This window comes from Bidens hawaiensis, unplaced genomic scaffold (assembly GCF_021521415.1).
Source record: "Bidens hawaiensis isolate Kalapana, Puna unplaced genomic scaffold, B.hawaiensis_p1.1 tig00006617_1, whole genome shotgun sequence".
NCBI classification, from domain to species: domain Eukaryota; kingdom Viridiplantae; phylum Streptophyta; class Magnoliopsida; order Asterales; family Asteraceae; genus Bidens; species Bidens hawaiensis.
This window is the reverse complement of record NW_027491447.1, coordinates 1162363-1186023: the sequence shown is the minus strand read 5'-3', so window position 1 is coordinate 1186023 and position 23661 is coordinate 1162363. Positions and strand designations below refer to the sequence as shown.

General features: G+C 34.0%; 2 protein-coding genes and 1 pseudogene across 2 annotated transcripts; 2 read left to right on the top strand and 1 right to left on the bottom strand.

Moving 5' to 3' along the window:
- Positions 1–10530: 10530 nt before the first annotated feature.
- LOC143633107 (serine carboxypeptidase-like) lies at positions 10531–13348 on the top strand (annotated as a pseudogene).
- Positions 13349–15490: 2142 nt separating this feature from the next.
- LOC143633129 (uncharacterized) lies at positions 15491–17072 on the bottom strand. Its single transcript, XM_077101473.1, has 4 exons — positions 16984–17072; positions 16816–16869; positions 16023–16735; positions 15491–15954 (listed from the first exon to the last, which is right to left on the bottom strand). The coding sequence occupies exons 1-4, from the start codon at positions 17070–17072 to the stop codon at positions 15491–15493; spliced, it is 1320 nt and encodes a 439-aa protein (XP_076957588.1).
- A 2905-nt stretch (positions 17073–19977) lies between these two features.
- LOC143633128 (uncharacterized) lies at positions 19978–21518 on the top strand (the record flags this gene model as incomplete). Its single annotated transcript, XM_077101472.1, has 6 exons — positions 19978–20051; positions 20129–20194; positions 20297–20390; positions 20468–20584; positions 21213–21313; positions 21414–21518. Coding segments are annotated over exons 1-6 (510 nt in total), but the record flags the coding sequence as incomplete, so codon positions are not given.
- Positions 21519–23661: the final 2143 nt, after the last annotated feature.

The following is a 23661-nucleotide window of genomic DNA, read 5'->3' as shown; positions in this document are numbered from 1 at the left end:
TGTACATATCATTGGCCCATGTCATGTTTTGTTTTCTACTATTTCAGAGTTGACATTTACGAAACAAATAGAAACCGAGCGCATACTATATTAACTGAATGTGAAAAAAAATTGATAATGAATAGTTTGAATCCGGCAACGGAACAATAAACAAGAACATAATTAATACAGGAAAAGAAAAAATTCACCAATCATGGATTGGGCGATACAAGAGTCTCAACATATATCATTTGATCAATTGGATACATCCATCTCGGAGAACAAAACTCCCAACAGTGTGTTAAGAAGTCCTCCGTATTCATTTTTTTAAAAGAACTGGCTCCCTCTAAAATGGCAAGCCAATTGCCAATACTCGCTGTGGATACACACAGCCTTCTATGTCTACACTCGTTGCAGCTGAAAGCAACCGCGTTCACCCACCCAGCATCACCATCCATCCTCCACACATCGACATGCTTCGTATTTAATATTTTATAGGATACACACATGTGAATGCATCCATTGAGAACGCCTAAACTTCTCGAATAGTCTTTTGCATCACCTGGAACCACCGGACATTGTATACTCCTAAATTTTTTGTCTTCACATCAAAGCATATAATCCAGGCCCAGCTATTTCTTTCAATAGACATATCTATATCACAGTGAAATAAAGGCATTGGTCCCAAAAAGTAGCGTGAGTGGAAATGCGGCCAATGTTAGAGTCGACTAAAAACTCAATCTCTCTCCATGAATCCAATCTGTGAGAATAGATATAAGCCCTGTAGCGTTGATTCTTCAAATTCAAACAAAGAAGTTTGTAATCATTAGAATAGTCCTTAAAGAAACCAACATCATCAAGAGTAACGGGGAAAGGATTCATGGGGTTAGTCGGCAACCTCTTGTAGGCACCCGTCAATGGATTCCAAAATGCAAGCTTACCAACTTCACGCGTTGAGGCTAAACATACCAATCCATCCAAGCTTTCTAACATTACAAAACTATCCATAGGATCAAAGTTACGATAAGAAGGGATGATTGTTGACACGTCGTTGAGAGGTTCAAAATTAAACGTGCGAAAAATGACCGGATGACGGTTGTCAAGGATGAGAAGTTTATAGTCGTTGATGGTTACGTGGTGGAGGTGCATCCCGGCAAACTCAGGTGTCGATAGAAACGATTTCCATTGTTTACAAACACACATAACCGGCCTATGGACTTCGCCGGAAGCCTTGGTAGTATCTCCAATTCTATTAAATTAAGTGGAAGCTGATCGGCTTTCGTCGTCTTCTTCTTCTTCTTCTTCTTCATCTTTAACTTGTTATAGAGTTTTAGGGTTTTCTTCAACATGCTCTCCATATTTGGATGTGTGCAAACTAAGAAGAGATTAAATCAATCACGAGTTTAATATAACACCAACAAAAATATCTTCTTATTATGGAATATATACATATTACCAAATCACTTCATTTTGATCAAGATATATTTAATTTATAATTATATGATCATAACGTATATTCTTAGAAATTATTTTCTCTATTTATTAGATTAGATATTTAGACGAATGATACAAGTATTTTCGTTGTTTTTTTAGTTATGATTCGAATTTTAATGTAACTTTTCATTACCAAAATTTATAACTTAATTTTCAGTTATATCCTTATGCATTTAACCCATGCAGATTCACCGAAACATTTGTTCAATGCTTCTGTGTTTTGGCCGGAACACTCGCCAGGAAAAGAAATTTGTCAATGTCATCGCTGATGGAGTCAGCATGTCAAGTCCCTAAGGGTGTCCATGTGGTTGGCAGATATGATCTTCGCAACAAAAGGACAAAGGACATGCTCATACGATGGAAATTGAATAGTTAAAGTTCCTATAAGAGGAACTAACATAATTTCATGTGTGTTTTTAGGGATTGTACCTTTATTTTGTGACTTACTAAGTCAACCCATCGTTGAACTAGAAGCATGCCACCCATTCAGGGTTTAACCTAGAGTAAAGTAATTGGTACCAGGTATCGAACACGAACACACAGAACACGTTTGTTATTGAGAAATTTCACAAAACTCAATTGCTCATATTACAATCTCCTAAACCCCAAAGCACGGATATTTATAATCTAACCTATCACGTTTAGACTACAATTATGATTGCTAAATAGTAGGACATGATAATTATCCTAACAATTAAATCTGAGCACATTTAATTGTTTATAGTTATCCACTCCTTAAATCATGCTACTTAGCCTTGCACGCCAAGCAACGCTCTTGACCCGAAATTCCCAACATAGAGGTGGCAATCTTGACCCAAACCATTTCAAATGGATCAATTTGGGTTGCTTTAAAAATCATATGGGTTGGTTTGGGTCATAGATTTTATTAAGATGGGTCAAAATGGGTCACTTAAAATTCCACCTTATTTTCGGGTCAAAATGGGTCAACAAATTTAAAGAAATGGGTCGATGTGGGTTAGTGTCTTAAGGAAAAGTGGCAAACTCGGGTTGAAACGGGTTTTGGATTGGAACGATTTCGGTTTAGGTTTCGAGCTGACACGAGTTTTCGCACTGGACGGGTTTGGTTTCGGAGCACTGGACGGGTTTGGTTTCGGTTTCCTTTGTTTCTTTTTGGTCGGTTTTGGAACACTAGACGGGTTGGGTTTCGGTTTCTTTTGTTTGTTTTTGGTCGGTTACAGATTCGTTTTTGGCCTTTTGTTTCGTTGTGGTCGGTTTTTTCAGTTTCATTTATGTTCGGTTTCAGTTTTTTAGCTTCGTTTTGATCGCTTTTTTCGGTTTCCATCAATTCAGTTCAGTTTTGGTTTGTGTTTCGTTTTCGTCAACTTTCGGTTTCGATTCATTTCTCGGGTTTTTTTTAAGAACGAGGGAAAAGGCGGAAACGTTTTAGTTTTTTTACATTTTTCGTTTTTAATTTATATTTTGAGTTATGATTTTTTTATTAATTTTTTTGAATTTTTTTTGAGGGGTTTTTATTATTAATAAAAATCCCTCCAAAAAAATTCAAAAAAAAAATCATAACTCAAAATATAAATCAAAAACGAAAAATGTAAAAAAACTAAAATGTTTCCGCCGTTGCCCTCGTGCTTAAAAAAAACGATCTGAAACCCGTTTTGACCTGAACATTTTGACCCTAACACGTTCCGACCCGAACCAAAACAACCCTTTTTTTAGTTGACCCATTCCTACCCTAACCCGTTCCGACCCATGGCCCGTTTCGACCCAACCCAACCCATTTGCCAGCCCTAGCTTAACCAAATTATAAACTTATAACATAAAACTACTTTTTCGGTTATTGATTTGTATTAACCGGTTGATTTTTACTTAATCAGCTTTTGACATGGTTTCTGTTCGATTATGAGTCGGTTAACCAATGCTCCTGGTTTGTTTGATGTTGCTTCTGCCGCTTTGATGTCGCTGATGTCTATGAACCTTCATGTTGTTGTCCATGTTGCTGCTACTCATAACTTTTATGTAACACTGTTGCTTTTACAATTTTATTCGTTTGTTCGGATTCTTAACCTTTACAATAAAGAAATCATCATCTCAAGAAAGATATAGAAGCTGATTATTAGCTTTTAATCATACTAAACATCCACACTTTCATATAATCTTTTCTGCTGATCTTTTTTATGCCAATTGAAGTCATGTTTGGATTACAATCATAAAGTTTGGTGGGCTCTTGTAACATCCAGTCCGCGCTAGAGCTAACGTTCACTTATACATTAAAATATCAGAATCCGATGCGTTAATTTCATTAATACTAAAACAATACATTTTTACAACAAATCAATATAAAATACAAAACATTTATTCCTTTGATAATAATCCTTGATCATTTATTTCTTCGTATACAAAAACACTTGGCCTTTAAGCTTCCCCTTGTGCCCACAATTCGTTCTTCACGGATAGACCTGTCACCCAACAATAACCATTAGTTAAATGATGCATACACGTTCAATAATTCATATTCACTAGACACCTTTTGATGCATCACATTCACTAGGCACCTTTTGGTTTACAGTATCACAAAGTAAATCTTAAAAAGAAAATAAAACTATAGGATAAATAAAAGAAAATATTTTGGTGGTAGCTTGCCTTAAACAACAACGCAGACAACAGTTGAGCAGATTAAACAAATGTTTACCTCGAATCAGTGTTCGGATGAATGACTGTGGACTGGGTAAATGGAGAAACAGCAGACTAATTTCAATTTCGAGTGAGGAACAGAAAGATTAAAGTGAACGGGGCATGGGTGTTATATCGGGGTATTTGATGTTTGGTAACTCCGTGATTTTCGCTCGATTTTAAAGCCCGAATACAAGTTATATAATGGTTCGGGTAACACTTCGAGTTAATAGAATTTGGTCTTCATAAAAACACGTGACGGAATTTGCGCCGGGGAAACGAGAAGCAAGATGGAAGACTTCAAATTGACCCTTGACTTTTTTATTTTAAACCATTTGCATTTTAAAATTAAAACCCACCCTTTTTACATAATTACAAAATCATAAGTTTATTCAACAATTAAATTAAATGTTGCAAATTCTGAACAACGGTTTTTGTCACACCCTGACTTAGGGCCTAGGCGTGACACCCGTAGTTGGTACATGTTTTGAAAATATATCAAAGTTGGGATTTATTAGCGGAAGTCTTTGATTATAATAAACTATTAATTTATTTTGAAAATCTCTTGGATAATAAATATCCAAGTATTTTTCGTTTACAAACCTTTGTTTACAATATTTTATTTATTTAAAACTGAGCCATCTCCATATGCGAGCATCTAACTCCACGATTGACTCTTATGCTTTGCTATCTGTACTATGTTTGCTTTCCTGTAATGAGGGGGAAAAATACGTCAGCGATATGCTGGTGAATCGTTGACTCTGAAAACATTTGACTGACAAGATAGTTTTGGAACAAACTCAGCAGAAACGTCTCTTATTTCTGGGAACTTGTGCCACTGCCATACACACACAATTTTGGTTCTCCAAGAACTCATGCCCATTGGAGAACTTTTGTTATGACTGTTTAGCCTACGGCCACGTAGCCTTGATTGTAAGACTAGACAGTTATGTTTGGATCCAGACACACGTGTACTCGATCTGAGTTGTTTTTATTGTCTACCTTGTGACCTAGGGATCACGTAATCCCTTAAAAATTAGAGATCACGTAATCTCATATTTGACTGACTGTTTAAGATAAACAACCCGTTTATCTGACTGTAAAAGGTTTAACGTATTCACCTGTGATTGCGATTGTCTTTTTTGAATGATGTGGTGATCTCGTTTGAAAACCCTCGTGAATGAATGATGATTGATCTATATATAATAAAATAAGTTTGTATAAATACCCGGATCGTCTCTTGATCCAGCTACAGACCTTTAGTCTGGTTTTGATAGCTTTAAACCTTGACTGATCATTTGTTTGAATAAAATATTTAGACCTGTAATTTTTTCATTTGTTTACAAATCATGTGTTGAGTTTCTTCTTCATGAAGAAACATCTATTGATAGGTTTCTTCTTCAAGAAGAAACATTGAATTGACTATATCCATGTTATGTAAAATCTTACGTTTCTTAGTTGTGAATAAGCTACTATATCTGCTTGTATGTAAAAGCTTATGTTTCTTAATTATGAAGAAACATTATTTTAACTATAACCTTTGCATGTATAAAGCTATTGTAAACATAATTATGATCAAGGTTTGGGCTATACCCCTGACTATGGTCTAAGCCATCTAATATATATAATAATAAAATAATATTTAGGTAGAACCCCTACTTTACGCGGTATTCGGAGTTTATATGCCTAAACTTGTACGGGTAGCACGTCTACTTTCTATCGCGTATCAAGGCTTAAACCGTTAGAACTCCGGGGCTTGGAACGTACTTCGAGGTCGGCACACAAAACGATACTAAGTGTGTGAAATTGTGTGTGTTTGGTGTGAAGTGAATGTGCCGTATCCTTCCCCTTTTATAGCTGATTTTGGGGACCATCGCGCTTTCTAATGGGGTATCGCGTAGCGCGATGTCAGGTTTTGACGCGAGGCATGCTGACTCAGCCCTAGCGTTTGCCACGTGTCCCCCGGATGCGATACGTGTCTGGTGACTCATACAACCCCATCGCCAAGCGCGATAGTGTTGTTCCTGAGCTCATCGCGTAGCGCGATGGGTCCCGGAATCAGATTTTTCACTTTTGATCATTCATATTTGATAACTTGCCACTTCTTATTCATACTTTCATTTTCCAAAAATACTAAAGCGGCCCTTATGCGGCGATGCGAGCGTGCGCCATCAAAACGCCACATTACGCCCATCGCCCGAGTCCGTGTCAGGTGCTACGCACCCTCCACTAGGACTATGGAGAGTGGTTAGCCACATTAAAACATTTCTACGGAAACTGGCTTCCTTATAAAGAGTTTCCATTTCTTTTCTTGTTCCATGTGGGATGAAAGTTATCTTCCTTAATTATACCCATGTAGAATGCTTCCATTTTCTTCCGTCTTTTCATGTGGGATGGAATTTTCTTATTTCCTTAACATGAAATATCTTTATTTAACTTATCTCATTTTTCCTAATTACTTATCTTGTGAATATTTTTAACCCTTCAACTTTCAAAGTTGACATTTTTAGTCCAAAATAATTATGGGATTTTCTATGATGTTACAGTTTTATAACTCGTATGGAACATTAAGTTACGAAAATCAGTTAGGTATTCAGATTATTCATATACTTTTTAGATTATAATCGAGAAGCTTGCTCAATGAACGAATCTAACAACTTCTGAATCCAATTATTAATAACAGAAAGATAATCATTACTAAAAACGAAAAAAGGTTCAAGTATTTGCTCATCACAGTTCTCGCTTTTTCGTGGAGTTTTCGCACTATTAACAAGTTCTCGGTTTTACCATACTTTTCGCATGACTAACGGGTTCTCACTTCCATATAAGATTTCACATGGCAAATGCGAAAACTGACTAATCTAACTAACATATTAAAGCAATACATGTTACACATGTCCTTCAAATATGCAATCCATATGTGATGCCAACTAATCAATTTCTATTTATACATATTCCACCTAATTAACTAATTTTTAATTACCACTCCTTCAATTTAATACATTTTTATGTTAAATCATTTGACAATTAATTCATTTATTAATATTCAATATTTATTAATTACCTCAAATAAACCAATTATGACTTTCTTAGAATTATTATGACTTTCTTAGAATTATATTATTAACAAATTCTAATTATCTCAAGTTAGTTATTACCTAAAAAATAATAACTGGTTTCCACATTTTGATCAATTTGCTGAATTTTTTTTACAGAGGTATTATGAGTTTACGGGTCAAAAGTGTATAATATAATATTAAAGCAAGATGATTTTTCCACGTGACATCATTCTAAGGCTTCTACATAAGATGACGTAAATGTCATGTGAGCAGCTTCCTATTTTATCATCTTTTCTTTTAAACACAATATGAGACAAGGACCATTTTAGTTATGTTATAACCCGTGACTCAGTTTTTTATTTTTTTTAACAACCCGTGTATCACACGGGCTCTATCCTATTCTATAATACAACTTTGCAAAATCTAATCTAACTATATATTAAAGCAACATGATTTTTCCATGCGACATTATTCTAAGGCTTCCACATAGATGTCATGTGAGCAGTTTCTTATTTTATCATCTCTTCTTCTAAACACAATATGGAGCATGAACCCGTTTAGTTATGTTATAACCCATGACCTGGTATCTCTTCAAATACTACCATCTTCATATGAAGATAACACTTTATAAAATTTTGAAAAATAAATTACCATGTGATACAAGTCTCGAATCCAAGACCTCATGTTTTGAACTAAAGATGCTTACCAACTCCACTTGAGTAGTTATTGTGTTGGTTTTCTTGATTTATAAATGATATATTGTTAATTCACTTATAATTAATACCAGAAAATCATTAAACAATTAAGTTAACATCCAATGTTGTATTCAAAGAGGCTTTTAGAGATTTATGAATTATAAAATTTTGTCTCATTATTAATATCATATGAATGTATAATGTATGTTATCATGTATATTACTAAATTTAACCTTTTTGTTGTTTTTAACCACCCATGTATCGTACGGGCTCTATCCTAATTATACTATAAGTGAAGTCTCGTGATCTAGCGAAAATAAACTAGAGCGAGAGCTATCTACTTTGCAAAAAATAGGACCTAGAAGCGAAAACTTCACCTATTCTTTGTGAACCCCTACTTTCAGATCTAATTATCTCCAAATCGCACGCATAGCCACGTTCGGATGCAAGTTTACTCCTTAGTGATCTAGGGATGCATTTGGCAATCATCGAGCTTTTCATGCAAGTTAAACCGTGAAATATCAACCTTTTTAAACATCAACGCACCTTGAACTCATTTATTACTTCTTGGATTCATTAGGGGAATATTTATGTCGCTACTGATCCCACTGTCAATTCTTCACAAGGAACGATACTCTATCAATTTGTATACATGTAATTTTATCCTGAGAACATCTATGAAATTTTGACCCTACTCAATCGATATTTTCTTCCAACAATCAATCTCCTGAATCATCTCCTCCTCGCCCACGTCCTTTACCAATGCATATTAACATCCAGAATGGCATCTATCCATGACCGAAAATATTTAGTGCTTGTTAAAAATGGCACTTGAGCATTGTTGTTTTCTTATTTAAGAATTCATGTACTGATATTTTACACCATAGTAAGAGAAACAATGTTCTTATTTGATCTAGAAGAGTATGAAATCTTGTAGGGTTCACCTAATTCAATTATTATTAACATAAATGATGAATGATCCATTGGTGAAATTTTGATAATGCATCTATCTTTAGTCTCTTTTAACGAAGAATGCTTTGTATCAAGGAATCCAAATATATGGTCGCAATTGGGGCAAACTATAGTATTCAGATACAAATAAAACAAATCAAGGAACATTACTTCATTATACATAAACAAAAGTTGTCTCATATATCTCTATTTCTACGTAAGTGACAAAACCAACAATATGTGTAAAGTAACTTTTGTTTAAGCGAGGTGAACTAGTTAATGTTAATGTTCCTTGATTTGTTTTGTTCAAGTATAGTGGCATAATAATGTTCTTCGATTTTTTTTATTAATGGCTGAATACTATATTTCAATTTAGCCTATGAGACAATGGAATACAAAACTAACTCACTAAGATGATTATATAAATTAAAATTTCATGTTGATTGCGTATTATGAAACTGGACTAACAGTAAAAGTATGTGAACGTTGCATACAAAGAGAGATAATTATTTTATTTGATAAACGTATTATAAAAGAAATACAATGAATAAAGCCTAATCAATATACAACTCTAACACGTATTAAATTAACAAGATAAGCCATATGTGAAGTGTGTGTATATTATAAAGATAACATTAAAAACCATATGTATAGTATATCTTAAATATATATAAAATGAAATATTTAAAAGCTTTCTGATTGTTTTCTACATCTTCTCAAATCACCATATTATTTTATTTGTAAATGAAGGCTTCTTATGCATTTAACCGAATTCATAGGTATAGGTCTTACCAAACCCAGATAGCCCTTAAACGGTTTATGATATGAAAGTTATATAAAATAGAGATATACTAAAATTAATATCCGATTTTTTAAAAAAAAAATATTATTTATAATTAGAAAACAATTTTATAGTAAAAAAAAAGCAAGTTATGGGTCACCAAACCCAGATAGCTTTTAAACTATGTTATAGCATCTTATTTATTTGTGAAACATTTTAATCATCAAAAACTAAGTATATTATTAACTTTCTTACGATAAATAAAATTAAAATCCAAATAAATATATTAATATTAGAAACAAATGATGTAAAACAACATGTAATACGAGAGATAAAAGCTAGTTTATAATAAAATAAAGCTCTAATATTTATAAAAACAATATATTATAGGGCATTTATAGCGCTTATTATTACGTACTTTTGCAAGAATGTCAATTTATATTAGACAAACAAACGACAAGATCGAATCTTAATGATTTGTTTGGAATATAGGGTAATCCAAAAGTGTAAAAACAAATTAATTTCATATATCTTCTGTGACAAATATTTTAAATACACATAACTAACATAACTAACTGTAAACACATTTTTATCATATTAAGTATCATCATCATCGCACTCAGTATATCATATTAATTATAACTATCCTAATTCAAAATTTAAAAAGTTGCTATCGTGAGACTTTAACTAAAAATAATAATAATTAAGATGAAGAATGAGTCCAAATACAACCGTTGAAAGCTATCCAATGACAAAGCTATGGAAATAATCGAGCATCATCTCCATTTACAATTTCTTTTTGACTTCTAGTTCGCATTTTCACACACACTATGTATGTGAAACAATACAAGAAACAAGCAAACATATACACATCATACCCCCCACACAATAACACAACCTGCTTCTTTCTCCTATCTTCACAATCATGGCTACTCCTCCTCACATCTTTTATCTCATTCCTCTTATTATTCTTGTTGTTTTCCTTTCATCATCATGTGCAAGAACTATTCCTTCTTTAAGTTCTTTTCATCATTCAAAACCTTTCAAAAAAACAGGCCACCAACTCATCAAAGACCTCAATTTGCATCCGAGTCTTGACATTAATATCGTTAAGTCCTACAATCATTCGTCATATCTTGATCAACAACTCAAAGTTACACAATATGGAATTGTTGAGAAACGGTTATCGCTATCTGTTCTTGGTGACTCTGGAGCCACTGTTCATGATCTTGCTCAACACGCTGGATATTATCGCATTGAACACACCGTTGATGCCCGGTATGTTATCGTTTCGTGATTTCAACTTAACACCTTTTATTTATACTGGTACTGTTATATAAATCATGTAAAAAAAAGTTTTGGAAAACCTACCCCTTTAAAAATATCTTGATGATTGGGAAAAGTTAGGAATATTGGTTGGGAAATTTGACTACTTCTTTATTCTATTGGTACTATTTCTAATACAGAATCTTTTAATGATTTGAGTATTGGAGTGGATACACTGTGCTTAGAAAGAATGCATATTCACATGTGTAGTTTATATATGATGATATACAATTACATTATTTTTAACAGAGTTTATTATTTAGTTCCATTTACAAAGGCAAAGCCTTTAAAAAGAGGTTGCGACACAGCATGTTGTCTGCTTGTCTATCACTTTATTATAATAATTTTGAATTCAATGAGAAATCTTTCATTTAAAAAAACATTTAAAAAAAAAGTCTTTAAACACATGAGTTTTAGAGGGGGGTGCCTTGGGTTTATGTCCCACAGAAGACGGAAATTAAAGAAATTCGTCATTAAAAAAAATTGGTTTTCAATTATTAAACACAAATAAATTACTATTCACCAATTTGGTTTTGTTCTTCTTTCAAAAAGTTATGTAGCCGTTAAATAAAATTCAACTGATCATATATATTGAATATTGATTCGTTAGTTACAAAAATATGATATTTTTATTCCATTTTAATGCAACATGGACTCGGTTGTATATGCAGGTTGTTCTATTTTTTCTTTGAATCAAGAAAGGCCAAAAGTGACCCAGTGGTTATATGGCTAACCGGGGGACCAGGGTGCAGTAGTTCACTGGCTCTTTTTTATGAAAATGGCCCTTTTAAACTTACCAACAACTTGTCTCTTGTCTGGAACGACTACGGCTGGGATAAGGTTCATTTAGTTTGGCTCAAAATATTCTATAAAATATCGTACCAAGTGACGCTCACAAGTTAGTTTTCAAACAGGTTTCGAACTTGATATACGTCAATCAACCAACAGGAACTGGTTTCAGTTATAGTTCTAGCGACCAAGACGTCCGCCACGATGAAACCGGTGTCAGCAATGATCTTTATTACTTCTTGCAGGTTTGTTGCTAAACCTAAATTCCATCAAGTTGTCTACTAATTTTTGCTTCAAGGTTTTTCAAATATTAATCAACAATGATTCACATATTCAAATATATAGGTGTAACCGAATTACAAGATAATGTGATAATGATAAACAATAAATCAAATAATAATAACTATAATGAATAATAAATCCTGCTAACATTTTTGTTGAGTTGGATTAAACTTAACTTTTTTATGAATGTAGGCATTCTTCAAGGCACATCCGGATTATGTCAACAACGACTTTTACATAACTGGAGAATCATATGCCGGGCACTACATTCCGGCCTTTGCTGCTCGAATTAATCAAGGGAACAAGAACAAACAAGGGATTCATATAAATTTGAAGGGCTTTGGAATTGGAAACGGGCTTACAGATCCTGCAATCCAGTATAAAGCATACACCGATTACGCTTTGGCTAATAAGTTGATCTCACAATCAGATTACTCCCAGATAAACCAACAAATACCCGATTGTGAAGCGGCAATCAAATAATGTGGTATGCATATATAACAATTTCTATTTTTGTGTGTGTGTGTGTGATTTTAGTCATTCCCTGGGCAAAATCAAGTATGCCACTTGTGTCTCTAGGTACAACGGGTACAACAACATGCGTGTTGGCGTTGGAAACTTGTCAGGAAATTTTCGAGGATATCTTGGATATTGCAGGCAATATAAATGTAAGATCACAAACAATATTACCCGAAAAAACATAACCATTCAACATTTACTAATGTTAACTTCTTTTCTTTGTAGTATTATGATATTAGGAAACAATGTCAGGGGAGTTTATGCTACGATTTCTCCAACATGGAAAATTTCCTGAATGAACCATCGGTGAAAACAGCGTTAGGTGTACCAAGCGACATAGATTTTGTTTCGTGTAGCGATGCAGTACACGAGGCGATGCTAAATGATTGGATGCGAGATCTTGAAGTTGGGATTCCAGCACTTTTGGAGCAAGGAATTGAGTTGCTTGTATATGCTGGAGAATATGATCTTATTTGCAATTGGCTAGGTGTGTTCTTGATCTGAAACTCTTGAAATAAATAAAGAATTTTTTTTTATTAAAAAACATATGAGAAATTTTCAGGGAATTCGAGATGGGTTGATGCTATGGTGTGGTCGGGTCAGAAACAGTTTCTTGCAGCTTCGAATGTGTCGTTTGTAGTTGGTGGGAAAGAAGCTGGAGTTATGAAGAACTATGGACCGCTTACGTTTCTTAAGGTTCATGATGCTGGACACATGGTTCCAATGGATCAACCGGTAGCTGCATTGCAGATGTTGCAGCTCTGGACTACCGGAAAGCTAACATCAAAAAGGGGATGATAAGCTTCCATGAATGAAGAAAAAAGAAACTGAATGATTTTTACTTGTTAGTGTTTCAAGTGTTTGCTGTTTTTTTGAATATTGTTCCACTTAAATGAAAGAAAGAAAATTTTACTTGTAATTAGATATCTGTTTGCCAAATTTTCATTTCTTATGTGTATTGTTTTGTAGTGACAAGATGAACATGGAACCAACCGGTCCAAACCAGATTAGACATGAACCTAAGATCATAGTTATCAAATGCGATAAGCGCTCGAAAGCGTTGACGTGGGGCCTAACGCCCAGGTGATAAGCGCAAAAAAAGCGCCCGGCTTAAAAAAACGCACATTAAAAAACAAAAATTTAACTAAAGTAGAACATCTTAATAAGAAAACAAGCATTCATTCTTGAAAAAGTTCAAAAACAACCAAAAACCGAAATCCAAAACATTACATACCAAGTACATCTTACAAAGAAAACATAGAACACATAAAATGTAGGATAAAAAGAATGAAATCCGTTGAGTTGGAGGATGCAACATCAAACTGAGATTGACTAGCCATTTACTGAATCAAATATTAAAGTTAGATTAGATTGTAAGAAATAAAGAACATAAAATGCAGAATAAAAAGAAAAAAATCTGAAAAGAAGAACAAAATGATTTTTTTTATCAAATAATTATCGATAAGAACAAAACTAACTTGTAAATTATGAGTTTCTTCAATGATTTTATGTGTGATAAGATTGATTATGGAATCCCTTAAATAGTGGAGTTTTAGGTTCTCCTAGAGAATAGGAACAGGTTGTTTAAATGATATTTAACGCATATGGAAATATGGGATAAAAATCTGGCGCTTTAAAAATCTGAGGCATGCAAGTCGCAATTAATTCGCCTCGCCCATTAAATGCGCTTAAGCGCAAAAGGTGCTCGATTTTGATAGCTATGCCTAAGATTAAAATATTCATAGACCGTAGACTGTAGAAATTATAGATTTCGTAATCCCTTAAATAACTTTCTAATATGTGAAGTTCGATTGATGACACTTAAATTAACAACATAAATCAATGTTAGTCTAAGGAAAATATGATTTAAAAGTATCATGCATAATCAACGGTAAACGTTAATAAAATTTTCAATTAAATCAAACGAGATTTATATTTTAAAAAGGGTTAAAGTTTGTGAATAGAGTTATGATTGATCACTTTCCTTCATGACCCGACAATGAATTAGCATAGCATTTGATGTAGTATAAAGTTTATGGAAAATCACTAGAATTAATGACTATTTTACTTAACATATAGCCATTTGAAATAAGCTATAAAAAAAATTGGAATGACCATTTTAACTAAACCTATAGCCATAGCCATATAAGGAAAATTAGTGAGGGTGGATCGAAAAGCATAATGTTTACTTTTTGTTTTGAATGCAGTGTTGTAACATCTGAGTATATAACCGGTGTGTAAGTTCCCGTCCAACTTCTTGCTATACTAGTTGTTAGTTTCTAATAGAATTGGTCATTCATAAAAAAAATTTGTCTATATGCATGAAATTATAAGTGTATCACCCGATCAAAATACGTCGTGTCATAAATACCATCATTGACTAATTTTTAGGATGACACGGAAATCTACTTAGATTACAAATCTATAAAAACACTTTTTAGAAAACTCATTCAGAATACCAGTTTTATCTCGTCTCTCACTCAAATTCTTCATTCAATTATTATACGGAGGGTTGTATATCACTTATTCTCTCTACACCGCATAGACTCCAAATTGTATTTAAAAACACCTAATTTAAACTTTAGACAAACGTGATGTGATAATTTTATTTATTACTATTTGAGTAAATTGCAGTTTGCATCCTTGTGATTTATGGGTGGGGACGCACTTAAGACTCTATTTTAAAAAACGACCATGGGGAGCCTTTGGTGCTGTTTGTTTTTCAGAGGTAAAATGTCAGAAGACTGCGAAACCACATCTGCCAACATCTGTAGCAGAAGAGGTGGACCAAAACTCTGCAGTCTGCAACAAGAAGACTGTTTGTTTTTTAACGTCTGCAGACTGCTAAAATAAGCTGAAATTTAAATAAACTGAAATATAAATAAAAAAGGTCTTCAACATTCAAATTTAAATAATAGTCAACAACACTGAAATAATTTTCATAATACCACAAACATTTTTTAAATCATTTATTCCGTATTTTGTATTAACTGCTCAGCAATTTCATCTCTTAACTGAGTCATATATTCCCGATCTGATGCAGTGCCAAGTGCTTCAACCTCGTCTTCATCAGCATCAATTTGCCTACGACTATTTCCAATCGACACATTGGGTTGATCGTATTGTGTAAACAACTCATCGTCCAAACCTTGTTTCCTAATAAAATTATGTAGCGCGAAACATGCAACGGTAACTTTCCTTTGTGTTTCCAATGGAAATGGTGTCATCCTCTTCAATATAGGAAATCTTGCTTTCAAGACACCCAAAGCACGCTCAATGACGTTTCGAAGTTTTGCATGTGCATGATTAAATTTTTCTTTATTGGTTAACGCACGTCTCCGACGAAAATCTCCAAGCCAATACCTCACATTACGATATGGAGCCATAAATCCTCGTATGTGTGCATACGCGGCGTCACAAAGATAGTATTTCTCTGTAAATATTTTCAATTAATTACAATATTAAACTAACATAGAAATAATTAACAAACAATAAAAATACCTGATGGTGGAAATGGGAATGGCGCGTGTGGATCTAATAATGCCTCTGATAATATTCTAAAATCATGTGCTACCCCTTCCCATCCGGCCACAAGAAAAGTAAAAATCATGTTAAAATCACAAATTGCTAATACGTTTTGATAACAATCACCCTTTCCCCTTCCTTTATATAAATCTTGTTGCCTAGTAGGAACAACAACATGTATCAAGGTCCCATCAAGTGCACCAACCGCTCCTTTAAAAATCTTTCGTAGCCTCTTGTTATGTCCCGGAATGTTTGGATTCGGATTAAAAGAAGTTGGTACTATTATATCTTTGGCGAAAAGCATCATTTTATCCAACACTTCATGAAAGAATTTATGAATTGTTTGCTTTGAGTGTTGAAATCTACGCTTGATAACCACGTAACGTTGGTTATGGCCGATTATCATCAAAAACATAGCCATTTTTTCCTCAACCGAAACATGTTTACTATCCTTTAACGAATAATTTGTTCTAAAATGTGCACATAGTCGAACAAATGATTCACGGGACATGCGTAACAATTCAATGCATTGTTTGGGATTTCCTTGCAATAACTCTAACGTGTATTTATGTCCCGTTATTGTCGAATCATTGTCTCGTTTTCGTTTCAAACCCCTCTTCCAAAAAAAGCGGATATACAAGTACATAACAACTACCAGAAGTATTTTCTCATCATTATTCATTATGAACCTGTTAATAAAACATAAACAACCATGTCATATAGCTATAACAAAACAACCATTATCATAAAGCATAAACAACCATGTCACATAGCCATAACAAAACAACCATTATCATAAAGCATAAACAACCATGTCACATAGCTATAAAATAACATACAATGTGTTAAACTTAACCAAAAAGCATAGAATGTTTTCAACATAACTAAAAAAACATACACCAAAAACAAATAATGTTTTCAACAAAACAAAAACTACTTCATAAGTCCTAAATTTTTAGCCGTCATCTCGATCCACCCTTTTAACACGACGGGAACATTTGGCAATGCCATCCACGCCTCTCTCATGTCCGTGGTCATTTCAAAAATATGAAAAGCAACCAAATATAGAAGGTCCGTCGGCTCTAACCCAACCAAACTTAACTTCTCAGAACACTCAACAACTGTTGTAACTACCGGGCGTTTTTTTTTCAGGTTTTTCCCTAGTCAAATGTCGCAAAGCATTTTTCATGTCAAGTGCTAAATCCTCAAAAGTGACAGATGATGATGGTTTTGAGGTTTTAGCCCTTTTGGGGGTAGGCTCGGGAGTAGGCTCAGGAGTAGGCTCAAAAGTAGACTCGGTAGTAGGCCCGGTAGTAGGACTAGTGCCGGCATCATCTTCTGTGTTGTCCATAATCATCAGTTGTTGGACCGATTGGAGTCGATGACAAGAGGATGATCCAACCACTGATGTTTGGGTTGAGGTCCACTTGCGATTCCCCGTGGCAATATTCTCATCAAACAGTTGTGCATGAAGTTCCGGAAATGCTAATGGAGTTGTCTTTAAGGATGCCGCTTTTGAATGCCCCTAAAAAATAATGGTAGATGTTAAAAAATAAACTAGGGGTGGACTTTAAGGTAGAGGTAGATGTTAAAAAATAAAAATATATGAACATACCTTCTTAAAGTCTTCCCATTCCTCGTTCGTTAAGGTAAAGGTATTTGTTTGAGGGTTGTAGATGTTGCCGGTTTTGTTTTTCAAATACAACCATCCTATGTATTTGGCTTTAAGATTATCATAGGCGTTTTTGACTTGTTTTTGAGTCAAATCCAATCCAAACTTTTCCTTAAGAACCCGTATTACCTTAGCCCACGAGTCTTTGTGCAAACTCAACCCTTTTTTACCCACGGTGTTTTTCTCTTCAATGCATGTTTCTAATAAACATTTTATTTGCTCATTCGACCAATGTTGTTTCTCTACCATTTTTATGATCAACTAACAAGAAACAACAATTCTATTAAAACAACAATTCATCGAACCTAAACTTTCTACAAACTTTATTCAACAACAAAGTATTAACAATATTCAACAAACCTAAACTTTCTACAAACTAATAACAATCTAACAAAATTAACAAAAACCTTTAACAGTTAACAAAACACTACAAACTTTATTCAACAACAACTAATAACAATATTCAACAAACCTAAACTTTCTACAAACTAATAACAATCTAACAAAATTAACAAAAACCTTTAACAATTAACAAAACACTACAAACTTTATTCAACAACAACTAATAACAATATTCAACAAACCTAAACTTTCTACAAACTAATAACAATCTAACAAAACTAACAAAAACCTTTAACAATTTACAAAACTACAAACTTTATTCAACAACAACTAATAACAATATTCAACAAACCTAAACTTTCTACAAACTAATAACAATTAACAAAACACTACAAACTTTATTCAACAACAAAGTATTAAAAATATTTAACAAACCTAAACTTTCTACAAACTAATCAAAATCTAAAAAAATTAACAAAAAACTAACAAAATCTAACAATCTAAAACTTTAACAATCTAACAAAATCCAACAAAACTAACAACAAACTAACAAAATCTAGCAATCTAAACTTTAACAATCTAACACACTTATAAAATTAAAAGAATAGGTAATTAGATTATAGCAATGGTGGTGGTGGTGGTGGAGGAGTATTAAACCTGGACAAAGAGAAAAGAGGCCGGCGGGTTGCAGGGTGGAGGAGCAGCGGCGGCGGCGTGGTGAGTGGAGCGGCGGCGGTGTGGATGCAGCCGGCGGGTTGCAGGGTGGAGGAGCTGGGCGGCAGTGGAGAGGAGTTAGGAGGAGGAGTGGAGTTAGGGTTTGGGGTATCTGATGAATGATCGATTAAATAAGAATGGGTAGAAGAGGTCAGAAGTAATAATACCAACACTTTTGGGAGAAGAGGGCGCGCAGACGTTTTTTAATGAAACGTCTTCGGAAAAAACAAACAAGCTGCAGAGCCCAAGCTCTGCGCGCCCTCTTCTCAGTGCAGACAAAAGAGGTGGAGAAGTGCTTTTGAGGAAAAACAAACAACACCTTTGTGATTTACAGGCGGGGTCAGCTTGTGTCCCTCTGTCTATTCATCGTTTTCTTGGACGTTACACACAAGTATGTTTGTAATTGTGCCACCATGTAAAATAGGGTCTCAAGTGTGTACCGCACATAAACCACATGAACACAAATTGTAATTTACACTTTTTTTTTATTATTATTAACAACTCGTATACTCCTAAAATTATTTTACAACAACCACTGGGCTTATACTAGGGCTGTTCACGAGCTGAGTCAGCGTCGTTTCAAGCCCAAGCTTGAAATTAAATGAGGCAGCTCAGCAAGGCCCGAGCATGATTTTGAAGTTACACAAGCCTAAGATCGAGGCGACGAGTCAAGCCATGACTCGAGTCGAGCTTGGGTCGATTTTGGCTATGTTACAAAAATGAGCGAGCTTAGTTCAAGTTGTTTTGAATCAAGTTTTTTTAGCTAGTTTTATTATAGGTTTTATCAAGCAAGCCACAAACCTAAATTTCAAGTTTTTTTTTTCGTTACTAAAAATGATTATTATTGTAATAATTACGTCATCGATCCACGACAGTCAAAACTGATATACCCAGAAATCGTTTGGGGTATATCATTTGCCGCCACTCAGTTCGAATTTGTTGATAGTCAAGGTAAATCTTTCTTTCTGTCTTCTGTATCTACTGAATTTGTTGATCACCATCTGTTCGATCATATGCCTCAATAATCAAAACCCTAGAAAACCCCAAATCCCCCTAATTTGTGTTATGTATATGTGCTTATTTGACTTCTATTGCAGTGAAATTGAACACCAGTTATTGAATGGATGCTGATAGGTAATAATACTTTCTTTACAATTTTTCAATCTGCTTTTGGTACTTGTTAATAATAATAACAATATTTCTGTTTTAGGTTGAATTCACCACAGACCTCAGCTGTTCTGTTTGAAGTCATGGGATACCAGCTCCAGTTTTCACAGGTACATGATTATATACACATTTGAATGTATTTGCTTTTAGCATATGCGCTTGTAAGATTTGTGTCTTCGGTTATTAGGATCCAAATTCTAAGCATTTAGGGACAACCGTGTGGGATGCTTCCATGGTATTGGTCAAGTATCTGGTAACAATTATCATTTCTAATTCTTGTTAATTATGTATGATTGAATGATTGATTATATGGTTACTTTTGTATGAATGTATGCTTATGGATGAAATATTGCAGGAGAAAAATTGCAGGAAGGGGCGGTTTTGTCCATCGAAACTGAAAGGAAAACGTGTTATTGAACTTGGAGCGGGCTGCGGTGTTGCAGGTTTTGGTGAGATCTCTCACGTATGCAGCATATCAGTATATTCTTATATTTTGTTATATGATGTATGATGATTGTGTTTTTAGGCATGGCATTGCTTGGGTGTGATGTTGTTTCAACAGACCAAGTTGAGGTTTTGCCTCTTTTAATGCGCAACGTTGAACGTAATACTTCGCGAATCACGCAGATGAATCCTGATGCAGGTTCTTGAGTTTTTTAATTATTAGTTCAGTAATTATGCATCAAAGTTTCAGTTATCTTGTTTTTCCATTTTGTTTTTAAACTAATGGTTTTTGCTTACATATCAACCCATTATAAAGCAAATGGGTCAAGATTGCTCGTGTAATCATTACTTCATCACAAAAATAATTGCCCGATAATTTAAAATATGTACGGTTAATGCAGTTTTTAGTTGGCATAATGGCAATTTTACCGTTAATGCATGAAAGATACTTATAAATTTGGAGAACTTGCAAGATATGATGATAATTGATAAAGGTAATTAAGGGAATATTGATAATTCACAACTATTCATTTCAAAAATCGCACTTTGTGACAGGGAATGAATAAATAAATAATGCTCATCTGTTTCTTAAATGAATTAATTTGTTACCTTTTGTTATAAACATGTGAAAAATATTACTAAAATAACAAGATTAAATAACAATTACGCACATATATTAAACGGTGATTTCAGGAACTTCTCTTTACACGCCACAAATATTGATTTATGTACAATTGACAGCAGAAACAACCTTAGAAAAGAAGTATCATATGTTACCTTTGGAATCTTTGAACGTGATATTTGATTCTTTTATTTCATCTTCTCAGATTCGATCGGGTCCATAACTGCTGCAGAGCTCAGTTGGGGCAACCATGATCATATAAGGGCACTCGATCCACCTTTTGACTACATTATTGGCACTGATGTTGTATGTTTAACTAAAACCGGAATCCGTGTTTTTTCACTTTAATTGGTTTGGTCTTCTTAACTCATAATTATATGACAATATTTTTCTGTGTTACTACAAGGTTTATGCTGAGCATCTGTTGGAACCACTATTGCAAACAATGCTTGCACTGTCGGGGCCCAAAACCACGATTTTGGTGATTACTAAACAACATTTAATCACTGCCCTATTCACTATTGTGCACATTCATTTCTTATATACATTTCGTATGCTCTTTTATTGCAGATTGGGTATGAAATTCGTTCAACAAATGTTCATAACAAATGATTGAGTTATGGAAGAAGCATTTTGAGGTGAAAATAGTGCCCAAATCAAAGGTATACCTGATTTCACAACTACAAACATGTTTATAAATGTTCTTCATTTTCAAGATTCAAGATTCACTTTTTTAATTTAAGTTTTTTTTTCCTCAATAGATGGACAGGAAGTATCAGCATCCAAGTATACAGCTTTACATCATGACCTTAAAGTCCCCAGAAGGAATTATAAATCTTGATCCCATTACCGAAAATGATGCAAATGAAAAGATTGAAGATGAAGCTGATAATGATAATGATAATGAATTGCCACAAGAAATCCGGACTCTTAGTGACTGGGAAGCCAGAAGATATGGATCAATGGCTGCTCGGCTTCTTAGAGACATCAAGATAAGTTAGATCCCTGTTGTATGTTTACAATGTTTTCTGTTTTAATTTGATTATAAAACATCATGAAATTACACCGCTGAGACCATGTTGAGGAATTTGGTGGCGCGTTCAGTAGTAAAAGACAGTTTCGCCCTACTGAATTGTAGTATTAAATTCAAGAAATTTTGCAGTGCATATGTTCAATCTCTTCAATGACATTGTGCTTTAAACGTTTCATTAAGGTTGTTAAAAGAACGAGCCAGTGTAAATTCACACCCGAGCTTGCGATAAACAACAATACGAGTGAAGCTGACTTGGCTTGTAAGCTCCAATCTGAGTTGAACGTTAAGATATTTAATTACTTTTAACCAGGGCCCCAAATTTGTATTTTGTTTTAGGCCCCCTAAATACACATGACAGATGTGGCATTGTGGCGTCAGCTTACCATCACATCATGTTTCTTTGGGGCATTTTACCGCCAAACTCAATAAGCTTTAAGAATTATAATGTATTAATTGTGTTTGTTGATGTGTGTGGCCGTAGGGGTGGCAAAACAAACCTAAATTGGTTGTTTTGGGTCAATATGGATAACTTTTAAAATTGAAATAGGTCAGGATGGATCAAAGAACTTTTTAAGAAGGTTGAGATGGGTTAGGGAAAATGCTAGTAACTTTTGGTTATGGATTATAATTGATTAAAACAAGCTCCATACTATTCTATTTGAAACAAAACTCACGAAACCGAACCTAAACTGAAAACTTCGAAATCGAAAACAGCGAAACCTAATATATACCGAAATCGGCCAAAAACGAAGAAAGAACCAAAACCAATCTGAACCGAGAGAAAACTGGGATTTTTTTTAATAAACGAGGATGGCGGGGGAAACATTTTAGTTGTTTTACCTTTTTAGTTTTTTATTTATATTTTGAGTTATTATTTTTTATTGATTTTTTTGAATTTTTTTTGATGGTTTTTGAAACCCTTTGTATTATAATAACCTTTACTTGGGTCAATATGGATTAACCCATACCCATCCGAACCTTAAAAAAAACTCATCTTGTGTCACACCCCGACCAAAGGCGGCGGAACATGCCGAGGTGTAACGATTGTCCATATGCACATGACACTAATTAAAGTGACAGTATTTAATAAACTTATTTCATTTCACAACATCGAAAATGTCACATAACAATTATCCATCAAATAACCATGAACAAGATATCACAAAATATGGCAAATTGATATTGTTCATTTTTACTAATATCCTAAGGTCTTTGATGTCGTTTTCTTCACAATCATAAATCAACCAAGACGCAAACCTGCAACATTTCATAAAATAAAGTTTGTCAACACAAAGGTCGGTGAGCAATTCATAAGTTTAATCATATTAGTATATAATAAAGATAGCAACAAAACTTGCATACGAAACGATAAATAAAAGTGGTAATTTGGATAAATAGATATCGCTAAACACATTAGCGACACCTAGCTATAAGGGGATGCCAAATAGTCTAGGATTTTATAGTTATCGTTAATTGCATTACGTTAACGACACCTTGCTATAAGGGGATGCCAAATAGTCTAGGATTTTATAGTTCCACCAACCAAAAGCGATAAACACATAGGCATATAAGCATAGAACACCAAATCGAGCAATTATTTAGGTAAAGTATACAACTACGT